Genomic DNA, 22,758 nt, shown 5'->3' with positions numbered 1-22,758 from the left:
TTCCATTTTATTACCAGGGTTTTGGATCCTCTATACCTGGTCATTGAAATAGTGGCATAAGACATGAGAAAACAAACTTTTAAGGAAAAACAAGTTTGAAAATGACTGATGCGCTAAGTAAACTGAATAGTCAGGGGACGGCAGTGATCAAGTTCCTTATACGTATGTGTCCTCTTTTATTAGACATTTGAGTTTAGGGTAAACCCCGAGTTCAGGACCTGTGTGAAGTCCTGCAATCAGCTTCTTCACACCATTTAATTGTAGTCATAAAGCACTATATGATATCCTAGTAACTAGAAGTAATTTCTGATTTTAAAGATTGTTTAAATCTTTTTTTTAATTTGCTGCTTTTTTCAAAGGGAATATGTATAATTCAAAATAAATGCTTCCATAACCCAAAATAATTGCAAAGGGAAAATTTTAATTGATGTGGCATAGCTATAAATTAAAAAGGCAAAGAAAATTAGCAAAAGTTGTCTTAGAAAAGAGAACAAGATGAACAGGGTTTTATGTGTGCCGGAAACAGGAGAGATTATACATTGTATCCTCATCAATCCAACATGGTCCCAATAGAAACTGCTAGAGAAACTAGTAAAATGAGGGAATTTATTGGCAAAAACACCTGAAAAGCAGGCACAGAGCTGACCAGTGAGACAGAAGATGAATTTCACCCAAGGAAGCCATTTCTCCTCTCCCTGCTCCATACCACCCCCTAGGGCAGAGAATGAACACAGCAGAGGCAGTCACCATCCGAAGGTCATAAACCTCTTAAGCAGTGCTACATCTGCCAGAGAATTGTGACAATGTGACATTGTGGTCAGTATCCTTGAGAAACACATTGCAGGGAAACATGTCCTTAAATTTGCCAGGTACACAGCTTTGGTATCTAGACATTGAATCCGTGCCTCAATGTATAATGTTTACTTGCCTTGTGTGTGTGTGTGTGTGTGTGTGTGTGTGTGTGTGTGTGTGATGAGAAACTAAATTGTTTTTGTTGCTGTAAACAATTCTGTGAATATATAATCTGCCTAGGTTTTCACGTGGGTTGTAATTGTCTATTTTTTAATTTCACAGTGTGTGGACAATATACGGTGTAATGGTTTAATGACTATAGTGTTTGAAGAGAATTCCAAAGTTACTGTGCCACATATGATTAAGTAAGTGTGATAATCCTTTCCCTTACATTTTAATCAAGATAAAATTGGTAGAGAATGTAAAACCCTGAATAAAATATTGCTTCAGCAGCATTCTGCTTCATATTGTGACTATGTTTCTTGACAGTAATATGATAATTCATGATATTCCATTATAAATAAGACTATCAAAATGTTTCTTCAGATTCATGGTTTATCAACTCATGGCATAGAAAAATTGTTTTTCATATATGTTTGTTGTTTCATAAAAATTGTTTGTCACATATGCCTTCACTCAGAACAAAAGACTGTGGAGATTTTCAGATTCAATGTAAAAAGTTGTGACAGCCAGATGTGTCCAAGGTCAGAGGGTGGATCAAAGCATGGCAGATTCTTTTGGCGTCGTCTTAGTGGGTATGAATCTTATCATTCAGATTTGCTTGTAGAGATATGTTTAGATTTTGAAGACAATTAATATGAATCATCTGGGTTTCCTATGGTACCACCTGGCCACTGCCTATATATATAGGGCACTAGAGGCTATTGCCCAGGGTTGCCATCCTGTCTCTATATGTTTCGTTAACAAAGCAAATCCTATAATTTATAATGATCAATAGGGAAACTATAGCTTAAAATGAGAAGTTACATCAATAACTATGTGCCATAGCTTTCTGTATTAATGCTTTTGTCTTTATATACTTTTTTCTTTCCAAATTCAAAAATTGGGGAGTATTTTGAAGCTGATTCCTACTCTTATTTTCTTGGTTATTTGCATCCCAAATTCTAAGAATATTTTTAAAAGAAGTTCTGTTATATCTTTCAAAAAAAGGTTACATGAAACTAAGAAAATGTTTGTCTTCTATGTCTTTTTATGTGGATTTTTTTTTAGGTCTGAGATGTTTATGCTACTGCAATAAATAACATTAACTTTTCTCTTCTGATAAGTGTTAAGTGTTAACTATAATTAGCATCATCCCAATGATACAAATTTTAAAACTTATTATTATGTCATATGAAGGCAGAGGTGCATTATACTAGTTCCATAATTACAACAGAAAGTTAATTACAAAGAATGATAGTATTTTAAATTACTAGTCAAATTTAAACATATTTTGGGTAAGATTATTTTAAAACTCTGGGGCAAAGATTCTTTTAGCATTCAGTTTTCTAGGTTTTTAATTTACTATGGTTTTATTTAAAACCCAATTAGTTAAAATGTGTGATGCTAAGATTACAACCAAGTATGGAATATTAAATCAAATGGTCCAAGTTATGACTGAATTTTTAAATTCACATCATTGGTTAGAGTTTTCTTATTAATTTTTTACCATAGGATTCTTATTTTAGTATTTTACAAAATAACATATATTTTTATTCATTTTTAAAAGCACTTTCTTGAAGGTTAGGCAGCTATTCAATTCAAGTTCAGACTGCTTTAGAATGAGAATATGTTAGTTAGACATTGCAGCCAAGTAAGTTATAAACTCCCAAGCCCACTATACAGTGGTGCGCTGTATCTGTGGGTTCTGCTTCTGTGGCTTCAACATACCACAAATCCAAAATAGTTTTTAAAAAAGTTAGTTGTTGCTGACATGTACTAAGTAGTTAGGTCTATGATGGTGTGACTGTACTGAACATGTTCAGACCTTTTTTCTTGTTATTATTCCCTAAACAATACAGTATAACAACTATTTATGTAACATTTATGTTGTATTAGGTATTATAAGTAACTAGAGATGATTTAAAATGCACGGAAGGATGCGCGTAGGTTATATGAAAATACTAAGCCATTTTATGTCAGGGCCTTGAGCACCCTCAGCTTTCGGTGTCCACCGGGGTCCTGGAACCAATCCCCCATGGATACCAAAGGATGACTGTACATACGTTTTGTTGACTTCAAGAATTAATGTGGATAAAAACTTTAATATTGTGCATGACCGATTATGGCTGGTGCCCGAATGCATCTTTTGTCCCTTATCATGGCAGTTTGACAAGTGTCCATGTCCAATCTCAATCCCATGTAGACCAAGACTTTCCCACTTTGGGGTGCACAGAGGTGCACTTGGATGCGTAGGAAACATTCTCCTATCAGGACAGAAACCTGTATCTCCAGCTGTAAGAGTCACACATTAAGTCACACATTTTGATGCCCATCTATACTATACTGTATTTATTCCCAAGGCAGAGTTTCATATACAGAGGGTGCCAAAAACATGTACACACATTTTAAGAAAGGAAAAAGCTGTATTAAAATTGTAATGCTCAATATATACCAATAACAAAAGATGAACACATTTAACTTCTACAATTACAAGAGGTGCTCAAAGTGGTTACCATCAGTATAATGTTAGTACAGTGTTTTCCTTTCTTAAAATGTGTATACATTTTTTTGGCACTCTCTGTATTTTATATATTTCTTCCATCTATTTTTCTCTGCCTCATTGAGCCTGGTTCTCTTTCATCAAAGAAAAGTAGATGATTTTGTGATCTCTGTTCCTTCTGATAGTCTCCTCCATGGCTCTATTCTACCCTAAATTCTGTATTCTTGTCTCCCTGTGCATCTCCCTGGCTAGATATCACGAGGGGGTAAAAAAAGGACATTTTGGAGCGTTAAAGAAAAAGTTATCCTATCTTAATTGTGGCTTCACTTTACAGGCACTCACTTCCTTTTAAAAAAACTTGCTAATTATAATAGGTAATATGGGTTTGATGTCTCAAGATTGCTTTTTAAAGTGTTTACCAAAAAGGGGTTGTTATCATAAGAGGCTTAAGTAACACATTATATCTTTCTTGAGAGTCCCTTAGGAAATAAAGATCTTGTACAGTGTAATAAAAGAAAATTAAATAATTTCATAAATTCGATTTTTTTCTTTACTTAAAATAAAAATGTAATCACAATTTTGAAGGACAGTGGTGTAATTAGTCAGTTTTATTTTAATTTCATGGTGGCTACAACATAGTTTTCCCTCCTTTTGTTTTCATTGCTTATAGTCAACAGACGCAAATCTCAAACTATGGTTAGAATGCAAAATCATGACATTTATTAGGTGCAAATATCCCTTTAAATGGTGTTTTACATTTTATATATATAGGTTAAGGCTTGATTTCTCTTAACAATAATTAACCTCAACTTCCTCAGGAAATAGAGATTTTTTTGGTGGGAAATGATGGGAGGAAAAGTGATTACTTCGGTCAGCCATCTTCTAGACAGACTGCTTGATTCATGAAAGTTTCTAAGATCTTTTTACAAATGAGAAAATTAAGAACCAGCGAAGTAAAGTTGGTTGATGGTCACATAGTGAGTGGAAAAAAGGGCCACGCTGCTTTCAAGAATCTCAAAAGACGCGCTTGTGCATTTTCAAGATCAGTAATGTGACTTAAATTAGCTGGCCACCCTCAGACAATTCCTTGGCAGGGGTTAGCGGCTTTTTTAAAATGCCCTTTCAGGCCCACAAATGAAATACTTCCGCCTGCACTAAGCATACTTTGGGCTGGGAAGTTTCCAAGAGCAAGCTAAGAAAGGTATTGATTCCTTTTTATCCAAAAGAAAATAAATATATAATTTACAACCCCTCAAAGTGCTGAAAGGGATAATTAAGGGCCCTCACAAGAAGCCAACTGATTCTTAGCAAGCAGTCGCCTCACGGAACATCACTGGCCAAGGAGCATATTCTTTAATCAAGTGGTGAAATCCAGGACTTCATTGATTGCCTTTTCTGAGATGCTGCAGTGAAGAGAAACAAGGGATCTCAGAAGGGAATGAGCAGGCTCTGGGCAGTCCAAGAGAAGGTGTGCATTTCTATGATCCCCACTTGGATTCAACCTCTGCTTTGAAGCTTTTCCTCTTAGAAACTTTGCTTCTTCGCCCGCCTTTTTTCCCTTTTAAGAAACGCTCACCACTGGCTGAGGGCTCTGAACATGACCAAGGATCTTGTGGGCTGCTGTGCGTATCTTCCTCTTAGCTTGCTCATCCGCCTGGAGAGGCTGCTCAGACGTCCACTGCATTGGTCGGGTGGAGGAGCAGGCAGTTGGGAGGTTTTACAGAATGAGAACAAATACAGCATTGCCAGTGGGGGGAACTGCTCACAAGAATCTCTGGAAGGGTTTATGACCTATATTTCACCTATGAGTATTTTTTTAAATTGAAGTGAAATTGGTATATAATACGATATTAGTTTCAGGGGTGCATTGTAATTTGATATTTGTATACGTTACAAAGTGATCACCGTAAGTCTAGTTACCATCCATTACCATACAATTGACCGCCTTTACCCATTTTACTTTTTTTTAAAAAATGAAGACATTTTTAATACTGCAGACCAAAATGAAACCAAAGCATTTTACACAACTTGTGGATTCAACTGTACTCTTGGATAGCCTTAAATGCATTAATAAGCCAGGAAGAATGAAATGAATTAAGCATTCAGTTCAAGATGTTAGAAAAAGAATGACAAAATCAACTATAGGAAAATGCAGGAAGGAAATAAGATAAGAACTGACATTAATAAATTAAGATATAGAAAGACCACAGAATTGATGAAGAGGTAGTTCTAGAGGGAAAAATACCTAATAATATAATCTATCGTATAATCTATCAGTTTAGTCAAGAAAAAAGGGGAAAGCACAAATGCACAAAATTAGAAGTGAGAAAAAGAAATATCTGTGTCTCCCCCTTCCCTCACCCCTCTGTGGGGAGAATGTTACCTATTACTTTTTAAGGGCATTTTTGATACTTTGATTTAAGAGGATAAGCAAAGCCCCTCCTACATAAGGCTTTTGGTCTCATTTTCCTAATAAAACATGGTTGAATTAGAGAGAGAAGTGAAGGGTAGCAGAATATGCCACCCCAAAATATACCACTTTGGCATATTATTTTGAGCTGTAGGAACTTGAAAAACAGCAAATGTAGGGAGAGGCTTTCTCTAAAGTCCCCTTATCTGCCTAAAGAAGACCCTCTAAAAAGAACTCAGTTGTCATAAATCCCTTCCCAAGGACATTCATCACCCAGGAAGGATTGACCCTTATCGCAGGAGAGGAGACTAGAAGTCGATAGCATACCCAAATTGTCACACTATCTATTTAATCGCCCATCTATTCTTCTAAGAACCATTTATCTTTTCTAAAAATCATTTACTCTCCCCTAAGAGGCCTATGTCTCCCTCCCTTTTTCCTGTTAAGATGATATTTAATCCTGAATTCTAAGCCACCTGGAGAGTTCCTCATTTCTCCCTGGGTATCTTGCATGTATCCATGTTAATAAATTTATTTGTTTTTCTCTTGCTAATCTATCTTTTATTACAGAGCTCTCAGCCAAGAACTCAGAAGGGTAGAGGAAAAATTATTTTTGCTCCCCTACAGAAGGAATTCCCAGAGTGAAATGAATTATTATTACCTTCTCCACAATTAATTTTGACCTTCCTAAATAAATTGTATGGCATATTTGATATTCCTTTAGCCCTGCCTTGTTGTATGTAATATGTCATATCAATGTCTTTTATCAAATGCGATGGGAGGCCTGCACAGGAATGTGTGTTTACGAAGACTGAAATACTCAGTGACCCAGAGGACACTGCATCCTGGTTTTGTCCTCATGTGCCTGCTTTGTGCATAGGTCTGATGCCCGTCTTCATAAAGACGACACTGACATTTGCTTCAGTAAAACACTCAACTCCTGCAAAGTGCCCCAGATCCGTTATGCCAGTGTGGAGCGCCTCTTGGAGCGGCTGACAGACTTGAGGTTTCTTAGTATTGATTTCCTCAACACCTTTCTGCACACCTATCGTATTTTCACGACGGCAGCTGTGGTGCTAGCAAAGCTTTCCGACATATACAAGAGGCCTTTTACCTCCATCCCTGTCAGGTAGGCCTGGGACTTTCCTGTCATGACAGTGTGGTCCTTCTGGTTCCTGGGTTTCCCTTTAGATGAACCGCTCTGAGGGTATTGCCTTGCCTTCGATCTTACCATGCCTCACCAGTAGAAGGGGTGAGTAGAGGTCACAGATAGTTCCTGATGGAAGAAGTTGAGAACCCTGAAGTCCCCAAGTGGCCTTTACTTTCTCTGTGATTATTTGGACACTAAATCTATTGTTTTAGATTTTCCTGTTTCATTTTTTTTACAGTTGTGCTTTTCAAACTTTAATATGCGTAAGAATCACCTGGGGTCTTGTTAAACTGCGGGCTATGATTCAGTAGGTCTGGAGTGGAGCCAGAGTTCTGCGTTTCTAATAAGCTGCCCAGAGATACCAGTACTACTGGTCTTTGGAGTATAGTTTCGTAGCAGGGGATTAGACATGGCCTAAAACGTGTCTGTGTTCCTTTGGCAAGTGCATGGAATACAGAGAGCATTGAAATGAAGAAAACCCAGCAAGGGAAGTGTGATGGTATTGTGGCCTTTTAATGAAGGGAGCATGTTCTCGAATGACATCAGGGGAATCATTTTCACTTGGCTACAATCTGTTAATAGCTTTTCTCTTATCTTTAGGTCATTGGAATTGTTTTTTGCCACAAGCCAGAACAACAGAGGTGAACATTTGGTGGATGGCAAGACTCCACGCTTGTGTCGCAAATTCTCCTCCCCCCCACCACTGGCTGTGTCCAGAACATCCTCCCCAGTGAGGGCCAGAAAGCTGTCCTTGACTTCTCCTTTGAATTCAAGGATAGGAGCATTGGACCTGAGCACCTCCCCGGCATCCAGCAGTCCTACCACAACCCACAGCCCTGCTGCGTCCCCACCGCCACACACTGGTAAAGTACCGTTGGATCTTAGCAGAAGCCTTTCTTCTCCAGAACAAAGCCTGGGATCTTTAGAAGAGCATTTAGATAACCCCCGCGTGGATCTGTGTAACAAGCTAAAACGAAGTATTCAAAGAGGTATTATCCACCTGCCACACCCTGTGCTTTCTGGCCACCTGCTTCCCTACCATTCCTTCGGAACGCTAGTTCCCTTTCTTTACAACTTTCCCACTTCTGCTTGGAAAGTAGAATGAACACAAAGGCTAGAATTCCAGTAGTTCCCTCTAGCCTTTGTAGAAAGGAGAGCAAGATTAGCTGTCCTAATGTCTTCTGTAGTAAAGGCCAATAGTGTTATCCGAGTGCTACTACTGGAAGGTTCTTCATGGAATTTGATTAAGGCTGGTGGTTGGGTAAAGAACCTAGCATGATACTCTGTGTAGCAGGTTGTGGGCACCCTCATCTCTGAGCTTGGACCTCAGGGCAGCCACCTCCTCCTCCAGCGTCTGCGTCAAGCACCTGTACTCCTTCTAACCTCCCCTGCTAAGGATGACTAGCCTGTAAGCATTAATATGGCTTCTTCAGTCTAGTTACCAAGGCAACATTCCATATTACAACAGAGATACAGGGAGAAAAATAAAATCTGAGGCAATTTTTAATGTCATGACAGCCAGAATGGTTTTTAAAAGGATACATTAGAATATTTGGTTTCCTGATTAAATTCTTTAATGACTTCCCGTCACACTTAAAGTATATTTTCCCTGCCAAGTCATTCAGAACCCATGAGACTTGGATGTTGTCTCCCTCTCCAACTCCTGCTCCTGCCATGCTCCCTCATCTACTAGGCTATAGTCACACTGATTTCTCTTTCGTGTCTCAGAAACACCTCAATCATTTCTGCTCAGGGCTTTTGCACTTTTTCTTTCTTCTGCCTGGACAGTCTTTCCCCATATAAGCTCCATGAAATCAGCAGTCTTATCTATCTTGTTCACCTCTGTAACCTCAGTGCCTTGGCCAGTGCCTGGGAGGTAGTAAATTTTTGTTAAATGAATGAAGCAAAACACTGTGAACGAATTGATGGTCCTGTGACACATCATCTTACCTCCCTTAGCTTGGTACAAGGTAGGGGTTGCAGGAAGTGATCCTTGTTGGTGTTAGATTCCAGTGTTGCTGTGACGGAAACAAAAAAGGTTTTACAGGCAAATTAGCAAACAACTTATTTTTTTTCTGTATAACAGCTGATTTACTTTCTGATAACAAAATAAATATTGGGCAATTAATCAGACAAAGCATCCAAATTTCAAGGAGCTGAAAGGCCCCTATTTTTATTCCTGCTTAAAGCTTCTGTGTACTTTCTAGCTTCATATCATTTAAATAAGCTTCCTGAGTGAAATACTTAATGGAATTTTAATTGGAGTGGTTGTCATCATCAAAAGTAGCACCCTTTTAAACAAGAAATTCTTTAAATTGACAGGTTAGCAAGTAAGGAAGAGGAAAGGAGGAAGATAATTAAAAACTCATTAGAAAAACGAGCTTCAGCAGAATCCAGATGGGTCCTTCTAGGGAATAATGAGGCAGTGCAGGAGCTAAGTGCATCTGGGGTTCGATCCAGTGCCGGTGCTTGGGCACCTCCACAGAGAGAATGACTTAGGGAGGCTCATCTCTGATCCCTGCTTTGGGATAGGGTGTTCTGGGAAAGACAGGAGTTCCCCAGAATATGAGGAGTTCTTTCCCTCCTTTATTGGATTGTAGTAAATAGGAGAGGAGAAATTTTGGGATAAGTCTGGGTTCTTGTGTTACTTTGAATTAGGAGAGCTTTAGGAAGAAGCATGTTAGTGTCAGACATTCGTGATTGAGGCTTTAGTTTGATTGCCCTCGTGGCTGGAATGACAATGCAGTAAAGGTCTGTTTAAGAGTTATTGCATGGCCGTCTTCTCTATGAGGGTTGCTCTGTTACCTATAATGGTACATAAGACTGTGTACGCTGACCCATTATACCCCAGTTATGCGGAGAAGATAGACACCATATTGCTATAAAGGCAGGTGGTACAAGAGGCATAGATAGAAGGCTCTGGAAGGTGAAAAACACAGGAGATCATGGCTGGTTGAGCAAAATCAGGACATGTCATTGATGGAATGGATAAGTGGGTTGGAGATGGGTGAACATATGAGCAAAACCCCAGTGGTGAAAGTCATTTCTGAGAGCAGGAGACGTAATTGCTTCGGAAGTGACAGCTTTTGCCAGTTCTGATGCCATGTGCAGCCCTGCAGAGCAGACCCTCTCACTAGTACTTCCTAGGGCTTTCTAGCATCAAGGAAACTTTTAAAACTCGCCTAATGAATCTTTTTTATTTACTTCTCCTCCTCCTCTTCCTTTTTCTCTTCCTCCTCCTCCTCCTCCTTTTCTGTCTTAACCACTTTTAAGTGTATACTTCAGTAGTGTTAAGTATATTCATGTTGTTGTTCAACTAATCTCTAGAACTTTTTCATCTTGCAGAATTGAAACTGTGTACCCATTGAACAGCTCCCCATTTCTCTCTCCCCGCTGCCCCTGCCAGCCACTGGTAACCACCATCTGCTTTCTGTTTCTAGAGTTTGACTACTTTAGATACCTCATATAAATGAAATCACAGAGTATTATCTTTTTGTGGTTGGCTTGTTTCACTTAGCATGATGTCTCAAGGTTCATCCAAGTTGTAGCATGTGCCAGGATTTCCCTCTATTTTAAGGCTGGAATATACAATATTCCATTATATATGTACATTCCATATTTTCTTTCCCCATTCGTCCTCTGACAGACATTGGGTTGCTTCTATCACTTGGCTATTGTGAATAATGCTGCAACGAACAGGGGAATGCAAATATGTCTTTGAGATTCTGCTTTCAATTCTTTTAGATAAATATCGAGAAGTGAGATGAATACCCAGAAGTGAGATTGTCATATGATAATTCAATTTTTAATTTTTAAAGAAACCTCCATACTGTTTTTCATGGTGGCTGCCCCCTTAAAATTCCCACCAACAGTACACAGGTTTCCAGTTTCTCTGCCTCCTTGTCAACACTTATTATTTTTTGTTCTTTGATAGTGTCCATCCTAATGGGCAGTGAGAATCTTTCTTCTTCTTTATAATTTCCAGAGATTTCATTTTACTTTGGCTAAGTCTTAGTAGTATGGATATTATTATTTTCTTTAACAGAGAAGCAAAAGAAAAATCTGTTTCTTTCTGCAAAGTAGTCGAAATACATGTCATGGATCTAGAGGCCTTCTGTCGAGCTGCCCATTGCCCACCATAATTCATTCTTCCACTTTAATTTGTTACAAACAGATTGTTTCATGTTGATCACCAGTTTCCCTAGTTCTGGTCTTCAGAGCCTAAGCCCAGAGTATGTGTATAGTGATGGTCCAGAGCCATATCATAGAGCCCGTTTGGCCTGCCATCTAGGATGGAGGTGTCGTCACTGGTAGGAATCAGCAGATTTTCCCCTGGAGCAAATTAAGCTTGAGGAGACCAAGATAAATGAGAAAGAACTGGACCAAGGCCACAAAGACTGGTCAGTGCAGACGCTGGACAGAGGTGGGATCATCGTGGACATAGCTAACAGTGACTGGAGAGCTTGTCCTGTGGCAGCATCAGTCATTCATGACCAGGGGCCTCAGATGGAGAGAGCCCATAAATATGGTTTGGCAAAAATACGATGTCAGCGCCTTTGCCCTCTGTGTTTCTTAGTCCCATCTACCCACTAACATGCCCCACCCCTCTTATTTTTACTATGACTATCCCCTCAGCCCTTCTGTCAAGTACTTAGTTTTTGGCCACTTCTTTGTATCTTTATTTCTTTTCCCTTTCTGTAGCTGTCTTCTGACTACTTTTAGTGTATTTACTTCCCATCGTGTTCTTAAAAATATTTAAGGTGGTTGTTGAAACAGACACATGGTAAAACAGGATTAAAAATAAAATAGATAAGGAAATCAGTCAATGAAAAAAAATTGATGGAGGCTAAGGATATGGTTAGTGAACAAATGAATACTGTGTGGTCCTCTGCAGTTCCCAGAGTCGCTCCAGTTTTGGTTCTGAATGTAATCAATTACATGATTCATATTGAAACCTAAGAGAGATGTGCAGGCACATCTTTTCTTCCTACTAAGACTTGAGAACAATTTATCTGTGGATGCTTGTCAAGGAAACATTGCTAATAGAAAGCTTAGAATTAATACCGGGACCAGGGAGGACCAGTGAGCTCTTTAGCATTTTTCTGAATAGCTGAAACAAAGGAATCCAGACTTCGTTTTTCTTTTATTTTGCATTGGTATGTGGGCAATTTTGACCATGCACAGTCTTAGAAAAATCAAGGATGAAACACTACTTGGCCATCAGTCTGACAAGTTTAGTGTGTGTGTGTGTGTGTGTGTGTGTGTGTGTGTGTGTCCATCCATCCGTCCAGATGTGAGTTCATGCGCATGTGCTTGTGTGCGTGTCTGTAGAAGCCAAGAGTACTGCTCTGTTAACTCGGCTGTCTAATACTCGAAAATTCAAATTGGCAAAGAAAAGGGAGACGCTGATCTGTCTTTAATTTGAAAGATGTTTGCGTGTGCTTTGCATAATGTTAACACTTGAAACAGTGGGTACACTTGAATAAGAATCCTGTACCAACAGTTTGTACATTTTCTGCTTTTCACTTCAGGACACAACTCCACACAACCTCACTGCATAACACCAGCTTTGCCCGTTAGGTCCACACTGAGGCCAGGGGTCTCTCTCGCTGCTGTCCAGCTAGACAGTTTCAGGGCACGTTCTTTGAAAAATGCTAGTAACCCTTGTCCAATTTTATTGTCATTGCAGTTCTAATGCTGGCCTTGCAATATTTCCTGGCAAGAGAACTTCAAATGACATGAAGGAAAAGAAGAAAAACAGGAAATATCCCTCAAAAATGAGTGAGAGTATGAACTTATGAGGGAAAAAATAATGCAATTTTTCCCCCCAACCTAGTCCCTAGATGTGTTCCAGGCTCACTCAATATTCATCAGTGGCCCCCACCCTGCCTTTATTGCTATCAAGCAGTCCCACCTTCTTATACCCAGCATTCTTCTAAAAAGCACTAATATCAGCGCAACTCACATCCAGATTCCACCCAATGGTGGAGTCTTAGTAATATCAAACCAATGGCAGGCAAGAAAGGAGAGCCCCAGGGAGGGCGGCCCACTATATTTGGGCCCCTTATCCAATCAGTGATCACTTGGGCCTTGGCTGTGCAGCTTATCCCAAGCATTGCTGCATAGCCCACATCACTAGTGTCTGTTTCTGTGTGCTTAGTTTGAAAATTGCCTGCCTGTGGGCTGAAAGTGCTCCCAATTTTAACATTTGTTTTGAGCCCACATCTGCCCACTCATCCTGCAGGCAAAGCTGTTTTGCATGGAACTTGGTTAAACGTGAACAAGCCAGAAGGAAATGCTTTTTCCCCCGACCATGCTGGCACAGTCTCGTCTCTTTATAGGTGCCTATTTGCTGACTGTGTTATACTTAGCTTTCTTTCAGTGGACATTCGGGGCCTGTCCAGCTCTCTCACTGGGAAGTGTTTTGGGTTCAATGTAATTGCTGACTAAATGGTTTTCTCTTTTGCCTCAGAGGAATGAATGGGTGAATCAGACCAAGGACATGTATTTGATAGTCTGCTTATTCTTGCAGAGCAGATGCCTTCCATTACTGAATTTTAAGGGAGTTATTTAGAAAATAATAAAACTAACAGCTAAGCACTGATTTTTCTTTTTTGTCTGCATCCGGCATCATTGCCAGCTTTACTGTAATTATGTCATTCAAGGAAAGATTCCAGCCATTTCCCTTCCCTGGTATTTCTGTATTTCAAAAAGGCAAAATTGTGGCTATATTTCTAAGGGAATAAATTGCATGCAACTGTAAAAATGGCTTTATATAATGTCATTTGGGATTATATAAAATTTATGGAGTGAAATCTTAATGGAATGGCAAAGAGAGTTGAGTTGAGAGTAGTTCTGCTGACAGGGGTAATGTAAAATTAGTGGAGGTGACACAGCTCTCATTGGTTAATGAACAGCCCAAGGAAAAAGAAATGGAAGACTCATTGGAAGTTTACAAAATGTTTTTAGTGTTTTTCCTTGAAAGAACACAAACCAAGTTGTAGTTTTACCCAGTTCATAAGCCAGTGGGAAGGGTATGGAAACATCAATAATAGCCTACGTGTGAGCCTAGAATGATGTGGCTTTTATCCATGGGATGTTAGCTGTAGTGAAGAGGCTCAAATGATCTTAAAACCTCCCAACTATTCATTGGGTAGAATTTCCTTTTGCCTCCTGCTGATCGGCAACTTTAGGTCAGGCCTCTCCAACAGAACGTCCTGGGAGGATGGGAATGTTCTATATCTGTGCTGTGCAATGGTATAGCCCCTAGCCACATGTAGCTACTGAGACTTGAAATGTGGCTAGTGCAAGGGGGGACCTGAAATAGTAATGCAACGTTAGTGGGTTTGAATTTAAATGAACATAACCATATTTGGCTCCTGCTACAATGTTGGACAGTGCAGCTCAGATCCTTAGAGTCCCCAACCTTCTTGGGGTAGAACCTTCATGGGTAGAGATTCAAACTTCAGTTGGGTTAAGGGGCTACCTAAGCAAAGAAATAATGAAGACCTATTTTGATCCCAGTCTGATTGATGCTCTAGAAAAGTCCCTCTTCCCCCTCTCCAAGAAGGCAGAAACATTCCTGGAGGGCAGGGGACCGGCTCCATATCTCCCGTTGTCTTTAATATCTGCTGATCTGTTGGGCAGGTGGGGCTGCAGAGAGTCAGCCAGTCTCCACTGGGTCAGCAAGACAGGGGTAGAGACGATCCACATGTAGGTTTAGTGTCATTAGTATTCTGTCAGGAGGAGTGACTCGATTTCATAGTAAAGCCCTCTAAAAATGTAGACTAATAGAAGGTGCTTATTATCTATAATGAACTTTTGTGTTTCCATGCATGATACTGACAAGAAGTTCTTGAATTCATGGCCTGGTTGTTAACATTCACGATGTTTTAAAGCAGCAGTCCTAGAGTCTACAGCAGTGGACCGAGCAGGAGTGGAAAGCTCCCCTGCGGCCGACGCCACCGAACTGTCACCTTGTAGATCACCCTCGACTCCTCGGCACCTCCGCTACCGCCAGCCCGGAGGTGAGAGCTCAGAAAGGGACTCAGAAATATAAAAACAAAAGATGATTTCTAGCTTCTGAATCTTTTGTTTGCCTTACTGTTTCACTCCCGAAATATTTTTTTAGTGTCAGTTATGAAAATGAGTTTGAAGCAAATAATGTTACGAGAAGACCAAGCAGTGGAAAAGTAAATGATTAGAGAATATGCCATTAGTATCACCAGTATTTATTTGACCCCATTATTACATTGCACTTTGTGTGGTGTGAGGTGAATCAGGAGGCCTAGTTGGTACTAGTTGGTTGCCCGTTGAAGAATCTAGTGCTTGTTTTACCAGAATGTTCCCAGATTCTGATACCTTACCATGAATCCCAGGGTAGTTTGTATTAAATAGGCTTATCTGGGACACCGCAATTTTGGGGTAACCATATTAAGAACACTATTTCATGTGATATATGATTCAGTTGCATAGGACCCCAATCTTTATTACTGCTAGTAGCAAAAACTGCCATATTGTCTATAGTTACGTAATTATAAAGTACTACCCCATAATTTGTTTGGGGACATATCAAATGTCCTCTAATTGGAGGAACAAACGATAGAAATCTTCTATCTCCCCATCTTCCCATTGTTCAAATAAATTATCCAAATAGCAGTTGTTTTTGAAATGTTTCCTTTTTTCTCCTAAGACCAATTATTTCAAGTTGGAAGGGAAAAATATACAATTATGAAACAAGATTCACCCCAAGTAACTGAAATAAAATATAAAGACATTTTTTTGGCTTTATTACTTTTGCTTCAAGTAGCACAGTTTAGCAAAAGATAGAGGTGCTTGGCTCTAGGTAGTCATTTTGTTTGTAGCCTTAGCCATGTGGTAGAAGCCTTTGTTATTGCCATCAGCTCCAAGATCAGCGAGCCTAGGTCAGGCTCTTGTCAAATTGATGCTGTTAACACTTGGGGAATGGACTGATTTTAGGCTCCTGGTCTATTATGGGTCACCTTGACATCTGGGTGGTTCTGATAAATGAAGGTGACAAACTAGACTTTCCTGGCTTGTCATAAGACTACTGTGGACTAAGCCAAATATCTTTTCTATTCTTAGAACCTTAGTCACTTCCCTGACCATTTTCCATGGGACAGACCCCCTTCAATTCATTGTAACTTGGAAGAGTTTGGGGCCAAAGCCCATGGAAGGAAAACTGTACCAAGGCAAGAGTTAAATGCTGTTCACTTGGTTATTATTATTATTAGGGCTCTGTTTTATGGTCTCTTTTCATATATTTATATTCACATATAAACTTTTTAATTTATATGAGCATTTTTTGCAAAGCCTCGTCCTGTTTGTGGATGAACGAAGTCTTTTGTTTCTTCCCTGATATGACTAAATCATACAGACACGGGAACAGAGGAAGGCAGCTGAAATCTGTGATAATATGGAAGATCCAAATGGGGGCACTATCACACACTTTCTCACTGTGTAGCTGAAATTTTGCGTGTTCATCTGTCTACTTGCCACCTTGTTGCACAAATGTTTTAAGGCTACTGCTGAGGAGAGGGTAGAACTGTTGAGGAGAGGGTAGAACTGTTCTGTGCTTTCGTGCGTGGGCACGTTAACCAGATCTTTGCTTCCCCCCGTATTCATTTAAGTATCACTATATAACTTAGGAGCAAACTAATAAAAGCCCTTCTGGTCGCAATCACAGTGAACTATTTTCACTGAAAACCTGAGTCAGGAAAAACAGTGACATTGGTATCAATATCAAATGCTATGTGTAAAACACCTGAGGAGTGAGAGGGACTGCAAAAAGGTGCTGAGCACGTTTTTAAAAAAATTTTATTTTAGAATGCAGTCCTACTTTTAAAGGTGGTTTGAGAAGAAAATTCTATTGGTAACTTAAAGTAGAAAATTTTTTAAAATTATTTTGCATATTGAGATACAATTCATATACCATCAGGTTCACACTTTTAAAGTACACAGTTCAGTGGTTTTTGATATAGTCACAAGGTTGGACAGGCACAACCACTATCTTATTTCAGAACATTTTCATGTCTCCCCCCAAAAAACTCTGTACCCATTAGTCACTGCCTATTTTTCCCCCTAGCCCATGGCAACCGCTAATTTATTTTCTGTCTCTACGGATTTGCCTATTCTGCACATTTAATATAAATGGAATCATACAACATGTGACTTTTTGTAACTGTCACTTAGCATGTGTTTTCATGGTTCCTTCATGTTGTAGTGTGTATCTACTTCATTCCTCTTTGTGGCTAAATAATATTCCCTGTATGGATATGCCACATTTGGTTTACCCATTGATCAGTTGATGGACATTTGGTTTTTTCTCCTTTATGCTGTTCTGGGTAGTCATGTATACGTTTTTGTATGGATATATGTTTTCCTTTCTCTTGGGTATATATCTAGAGTGGGCTTGCTGATATAGAATTTTGTTATGTGCCTATTAACAAGAAAAATACAGAGCAGTTAGCCTAACCCTTCATCCAGTGCAGGAATGAAAATGAGAATTTTCATTACAGAATATCATCCATCTGCCTCACCATGCCATTTCCACTCTTTTTATATAACCAGGACAGGCAACTGACAGCTCCCACTGCTCCGTTTCACCTGCTTCTGCTTTTGCAATTGCCACAGCTGCAGCAGGACACGGGAGTCCACCAGGTGAGTAGGGGCCAGCAGCTAAATACAGACACATGGCAACTTATATTAAATCAGTGGTCCTTGCCTGCCAGTGTCCTGATAAACACTGGGTAGCTTATTAAGAATGCAGATTCCCTTCTTGGAATAACCCTGTATGGCGCCAGATGGTTACGACTTACTGGGGTAATCACTTTGTAAGGTGCATAGATGTCTAAATACTATGTTGTACACCTGAAACTAATATCATATTGTTTGTCAACTATAATTGAAAGCTAAAAAAAGAATGCAGATTCCCAGCTTTCATTCTAAGCCAGTCTGGGGTAAGACTGTCATTTCAATAAGCACCTTGAGGTGAGTCTCACACAGGTGGTGTGTGGGTAACACGTTTGAGAACATATGTATCGGAGAAGGGTGTGTTGTTTCTCCCATGGTGTTTTATGGAGTTCTGTAACCTTTTTAGCTACGTTACTAAGAACACACATTTCCCTTTTAATTGAGTATAATGCTAAAAGCGTATGCAAGGTAGGAGGGAAAGCTTGTGAAAGGGAGAAGGAGGAGGGAACTATTGCTTTAGCTGACTCATAATTTATTTCCTTCCAGTAGCTCCCCGATGCTTTCTGAGTTGCTGTCAGTTTCAGGGAAAAGAAGAAGTTCTTAAAAGCACAGTATTTTAATAGATGAATATCATATTCATTGTCTGTCCTCTTCAGTGCCATGCAAGGAGGACATTACGTCCAAATAAATCTGTATGTGGTTTAAACAGCCTTGTTGCTGTGAATGTCTTCACCTAAACTAAAGCTGTGGATATGGAACATCATCCTTCTAGAACCAGGAGTGATGGTGTTATTTTGTTAATTAGCCATTGTTCACCTACCACAAAGGAGTCCGTTTCCAACAATAGTAAGGAATAACAAAGAGAGATGTCCTATAATGAACATGAGCTACCATAGTAATTATGTATAGTCCATCTGAATGGAAATATTTGCAGATTGATCATATTCCACTTCAAATTTTTGCCCCACCCACTGCATTTGATGTGGTCTGGCATATTGGGATGTTTTCTGCCCCAAATATTCCCAAAATCTTACCCCCAAAGTCCCATCCACATAACACAAAACAGCCTGTAGTGGTAATAATAATGATTTTTCATCAATCCAGTTAACTTCTATTATTGACTATATTCTATAATAATGAACATTTCTTTGGTGCAATAATAAAGGACTCTTCACTGTGCTTTCAGCAAAGTTAGTTATCTGTGATTTGCTAAGACCTTCTCCTGTCTTTCATTCTCACAAGCTAGTTTATCTTTGGAAAAAGTGAAGTACTGAGCTTCCTCACAGGTTTCATAATTTAGATAGGATTTATAGCTTTTAGTTTAATTCTGGATGAGCCCATTTCCCTATTTGCTGGAGGGGAAGGAATTTTTTTTTTTCACCAGAGATTGCAGCAAAGTTCTGATGAGCTTTAGGGAATGGCATTTTGACTTTGGCTTGTCCTGGCATCATGGACCAGAAGATAAAGAAACCAAACAGCCAAGTCTTCCTCACTATCTGAACATGCTGCTTCTGCTGCCTTTCCTCCTGCGTCGTTCCTGCAGCTGAAATAGCTTAGGAAGAACGCTCTCTTCAATGAGCAGCTGAGGAGGGGCAGACAGCTGACTGACCCCTGCCAGTGTTGCTAGGTGCAGAGTAGCCTGGTCCTGTTCTTTTACTAAGGTGCTGTTGATGTTGCCTATAATGTGGTCTGGAGACACATGATTCAATTTTAGAAATAAAGGAAATAAAGGACTGGGTTTGGCAGCATCTATGGTTCTGCCATAAAGGCAGCAAGTTGCATATGGGTCAGTTTCAGTGGCAAATGATGGTTAAAAAGGAGGGGATCTCTTTTGGAGGGGAGACCAGTATGTCCCTGGGGTGTAGCTGCTTTATGGAGCTGGCCCTGTGGGGGTTCAGGTTCATAGATTGCTGAGGAAGGTGAACTCGGAGCAGAAAGGTGGACAGAAAATTTTCTTTGCAAAGAGGGCAGACAAGATGTTCATGGCTATCCCTGAAGCCAGATTTTATTTGTGGAAGGTGACCTGGAATCTCCACAGAGTCTCCAGGCCTGCCTTGGGGGTCGTGCCTAATTTTTACACACACTGGAATGGCCTGAGTTTTTTCTCCCTGGTTTCTTTTAGGACCTAGAGCCTGACCTTTCTCAAGGTGGATGAGTCTCTTCCTTCCATATCATGCCCCCTTTGCTTGTAGACCAACAACAGTACCTCTGTGGCAAGGAAGGAAAGCCTGATTACGACTGCAACCCTAAACCACTTCTTGTTAGTGTCACATTATAAAGGTTTAACAGATTATTTAGTGTTTGCCTTCTGATTGGCAGCCAAGTTACATTGGTCCCACTTATAGATGGATCCAGAATTTGTGGGTTCTAACTCTTACACAGTTTGCCACAAGGAAAAGAATATAAAATTACAAATATAAGCATTTAGGGCACCTTTGGAAGGGGTCCACACACGTTGAGAGGCCACGAAGCTTAAGCCTCATCGGCTTCCCGGTAAATCTGCCTATTAGTCCAGTCTAGACCATTCTTGGAATCACAGCAGCTATAGGAAATTTTGTTTGTTGGGGAGTGGGGGCAGAGGTGGACCAATGACCATCCATGAATAAAATAAGTACCCTTTTCTGTGGTGGGAGCTTTAACTTTATACTAGATGAAGATAACGGGTAATTGATGGGGCCTAGTGTGCCCCACACTGATTGCAGTGTATTTTTCAAGCACCTGCTCGAATTTGGGAGCTCTGTACTAAAGTAGAAATTAAAATGTGTATATTTCAGATGGCTGCTGATACAGGGAATCTGCAGGTGCAGTTTGGATTTAGTTATGATAGGAATAGATATGTAAATCCGATGAATACACACATCAGGGCACATCATGGCGCTTACACCTGAAGCTCTAGAATTAATGATAGAGTTTACGAAATGATCTAAAATGAAATATGAACGTGTGAGGTGGGTTATTTTTACAAGAGTAGGAATTGTGGCAGTGGAGGTATGACAAGTAACTCTTGATTATCTGTGAGCAGATTATGTGTTTCACCATTTTTTGCAAGGCAAAGTAAATTAACAAAGTAGAGGCATGGTTGAATGCACTTACAGCAAAGTTAATGGCACGGTTACAATTGTTTAGAGAAATAGTGAGTTCTTTACTGGTGATTACTTGGTACTTGGAAAGCAGATAATTCATAATCTGTTTCCTCTTCTGGCAAACCACTCAGACTTGTGTAGTCAATCGTAGATCTGAGCTTGGTGCGGATTGGGCTTGAACCTGTTTTTAAAAATACTGATACCAGTCCCACCCCCAGAGATTGTGACTTGGTTAGTCTGAGCACATGCTGGGCATCAGGAGTTTTTAAAGTCCCTCCAGGTGATAGTAAAGTGGAGCCACAGTGGGAAACCACTGCACCAGATGAAGGAAGTAGGTGTTTGTTCCTTCTCTGGTTGTAGCATTCCCAATTCATTTCACTGAAGCCCTGACCTCAGTAGACTGTTAACTTCTCCTTAAGTAAGGAAGTAATTTCTCCTTAAGTAATTTCTCCTGGGGTAAGGCTCAGACAGTCTCTCCCTTCTTCCCCCCTCTTTACCTCCCCCCATTGACCTTTGTTATGGAGAAGAAGGCTCCGGGCATATTTCACACCGATGCTTTTCCTTTTCCCTGCAAGAGCCTTGAGGAGATCTTTCTGTAGTCTTTGCTCACAAAAGCGTGGGGGTTTTCTAAGAATGTGGTCCTCAGCAGTTTCTTACTCTCACAACACTAGTCCACATTCAGCCTCCAGCAGTTTTTCAAGATGACCATTTAAGTGTTGCTACCAGTTTCTGGCTGCAGCAACTTCTGCAATTGGTGAGCAGGTCTTAGCTGTGTCTCTCTGGATGTACTCGTCTCTCCAGTCTAGGGCATGGCTATTTGCCTTGCAACCGCAATGTTCTCGTGTCCGGGAAAAGCCATTGATTTTCAGTTTGTCCACCTGTTTTCTTATTGTAAGGACAGATGTGTCAACTTCCAAGTTCTTTCCGTGTTGGAGCTGAAACTGAAACTCTCACTTGGTGGGATTTTTATAGCAATTCTATTGATTCTGCAGGTCAATTTGGGGAGAATTGCCAATCTCAACAATATTCAGTCTTTCAGACTATGAACTTGCAATGTCTCTTGATTTCTTTACATCTGTTCTCATTTCCGTCAGCAATATTTTATGGTTTTCAGCATGTAAGTCTTACGTTTGTTTTGTTGCATTTAGCGCTATGCTTCTGACTTTTGTTTATTAGTTTCTTTTCCTACTGCCAGTATCCTAGTTTGGGACATATTTTCTGTTGTTTTTTTCAAAGTATATAAAAAAAACAACATTTTTTTCATTATTTCATCAAAAGCTAGTTGAAGTTTTGGGGGAAGGATATATCTCATTTAGATTTTAAAATAAAAACATTATCACTATTATGAATGAAAAATAAAGAGCTTTGGCAAATCGAATTTAAATTAAAAATAATTTCACACACGCGCACACACACACACACGCACGCAGAGCCTGGAATTAGAATTTGGGAATGGAAACGTTACATGGGTAACTGGTACGAGCCTGGGAAGCAGTGAGGAATGCTCACGTCCGGTGGTCATCGCCTTCTCTTCCAGGAAGATGCCCGACAACAAGCTAGGTGGCGTGGAGCACTTCCTTTGCTCATCATGTCTTTGACACAGCTTCCAAGCAGACCCAGATTTTGTTCCAGCTGTCTCGGGCGCCCCCTTTCCTGACTGTGTTACACTGCCACGTTCTCTTACTGTGTGCTGCTGTCTCCTGGGCTCCACACAGACTATTCTTTTCTACTTCGGTTACCTGCTTGGCCCTGAAATGGGTGCACCTCATGCAATCAAGTAGCAATTAACCAGTGATTCCATGGGTAACGGGGACAGCCTCTGCTCAGCTCTCTCTGGTGTTTTGCCATGACAGAATACGGATTGGGGCTGTAACATTTGTTTTCTTTCTTTCTGTTCTTTTCTTTTCTTAAAGGACAGTTCAGGAACCCGGATATTTGTGTGCAACCT

At 40.0% G+C, this 22,758-nt stretch overlaps 1 protein-coding gene across 7 annotated transcripts in view; it reads left to right on the top strand.

Annotated features, from left to right (window-relative positions):
• Positions 1 to 22,758, top strand: part of RASGRF2 (Ras protein specific guanine nucleotide releasing factor 2) — a 230,559-nt gene that overhangs the window by 133,441 nt on the left and 74,360 nt on the right. For 2 of the 7 annotated variants that reach the window (XM_081052886.1, XM_081052884.1), the window contains exons 13-17: positions 1,075 to 1,157; positions 6,745 to 6,993; positions 7,615 to 8,003; positions 14,916 to 15,041; positions 17,605 to 17,694. In XM_081052886.1, the coding sequence (XP_080909012.1) occupies positions 1,075 to 1,157; positions 6,745 to 6,993; positions 7,615 to 8,003; positions 14,916 to 15,041; positions 17,605 to 17,694 (937 nt within the window). Of the gene's footprint in view, positions 1 to 1,074; positions 1,158 to 6,744; positions 6,994 to 7,614; positions 8,004 to 14,912; positions 15,042 to 17,604; positions 17,695 to 22,758 lie in introns of all 7 variants that reach the window. The other 5 variants (XM_081052889.1, XM_081052888.1, XM_081052885.1 and 2 more) reach the window with 3 other exon arrangements.

Source organism: Rhinolophus hipposideros (genome assembly GCF_964194185.1).
Source record: "Rhinolophus hipposideros genome assembly, chromosome: 7".
In the NCBI taxonomy this organism is placed as follows: Eukaryota; Metazoa; Chordata; class Mammalia; order Chiroptera; family Rhinolophidae; genus Rhinolophus; species Rhinolophus hipposideros.
Note: the sequence above shows the minus strand (reverse complement) of the source record. Positions and strands in the feature narration are given on the sequence as shown.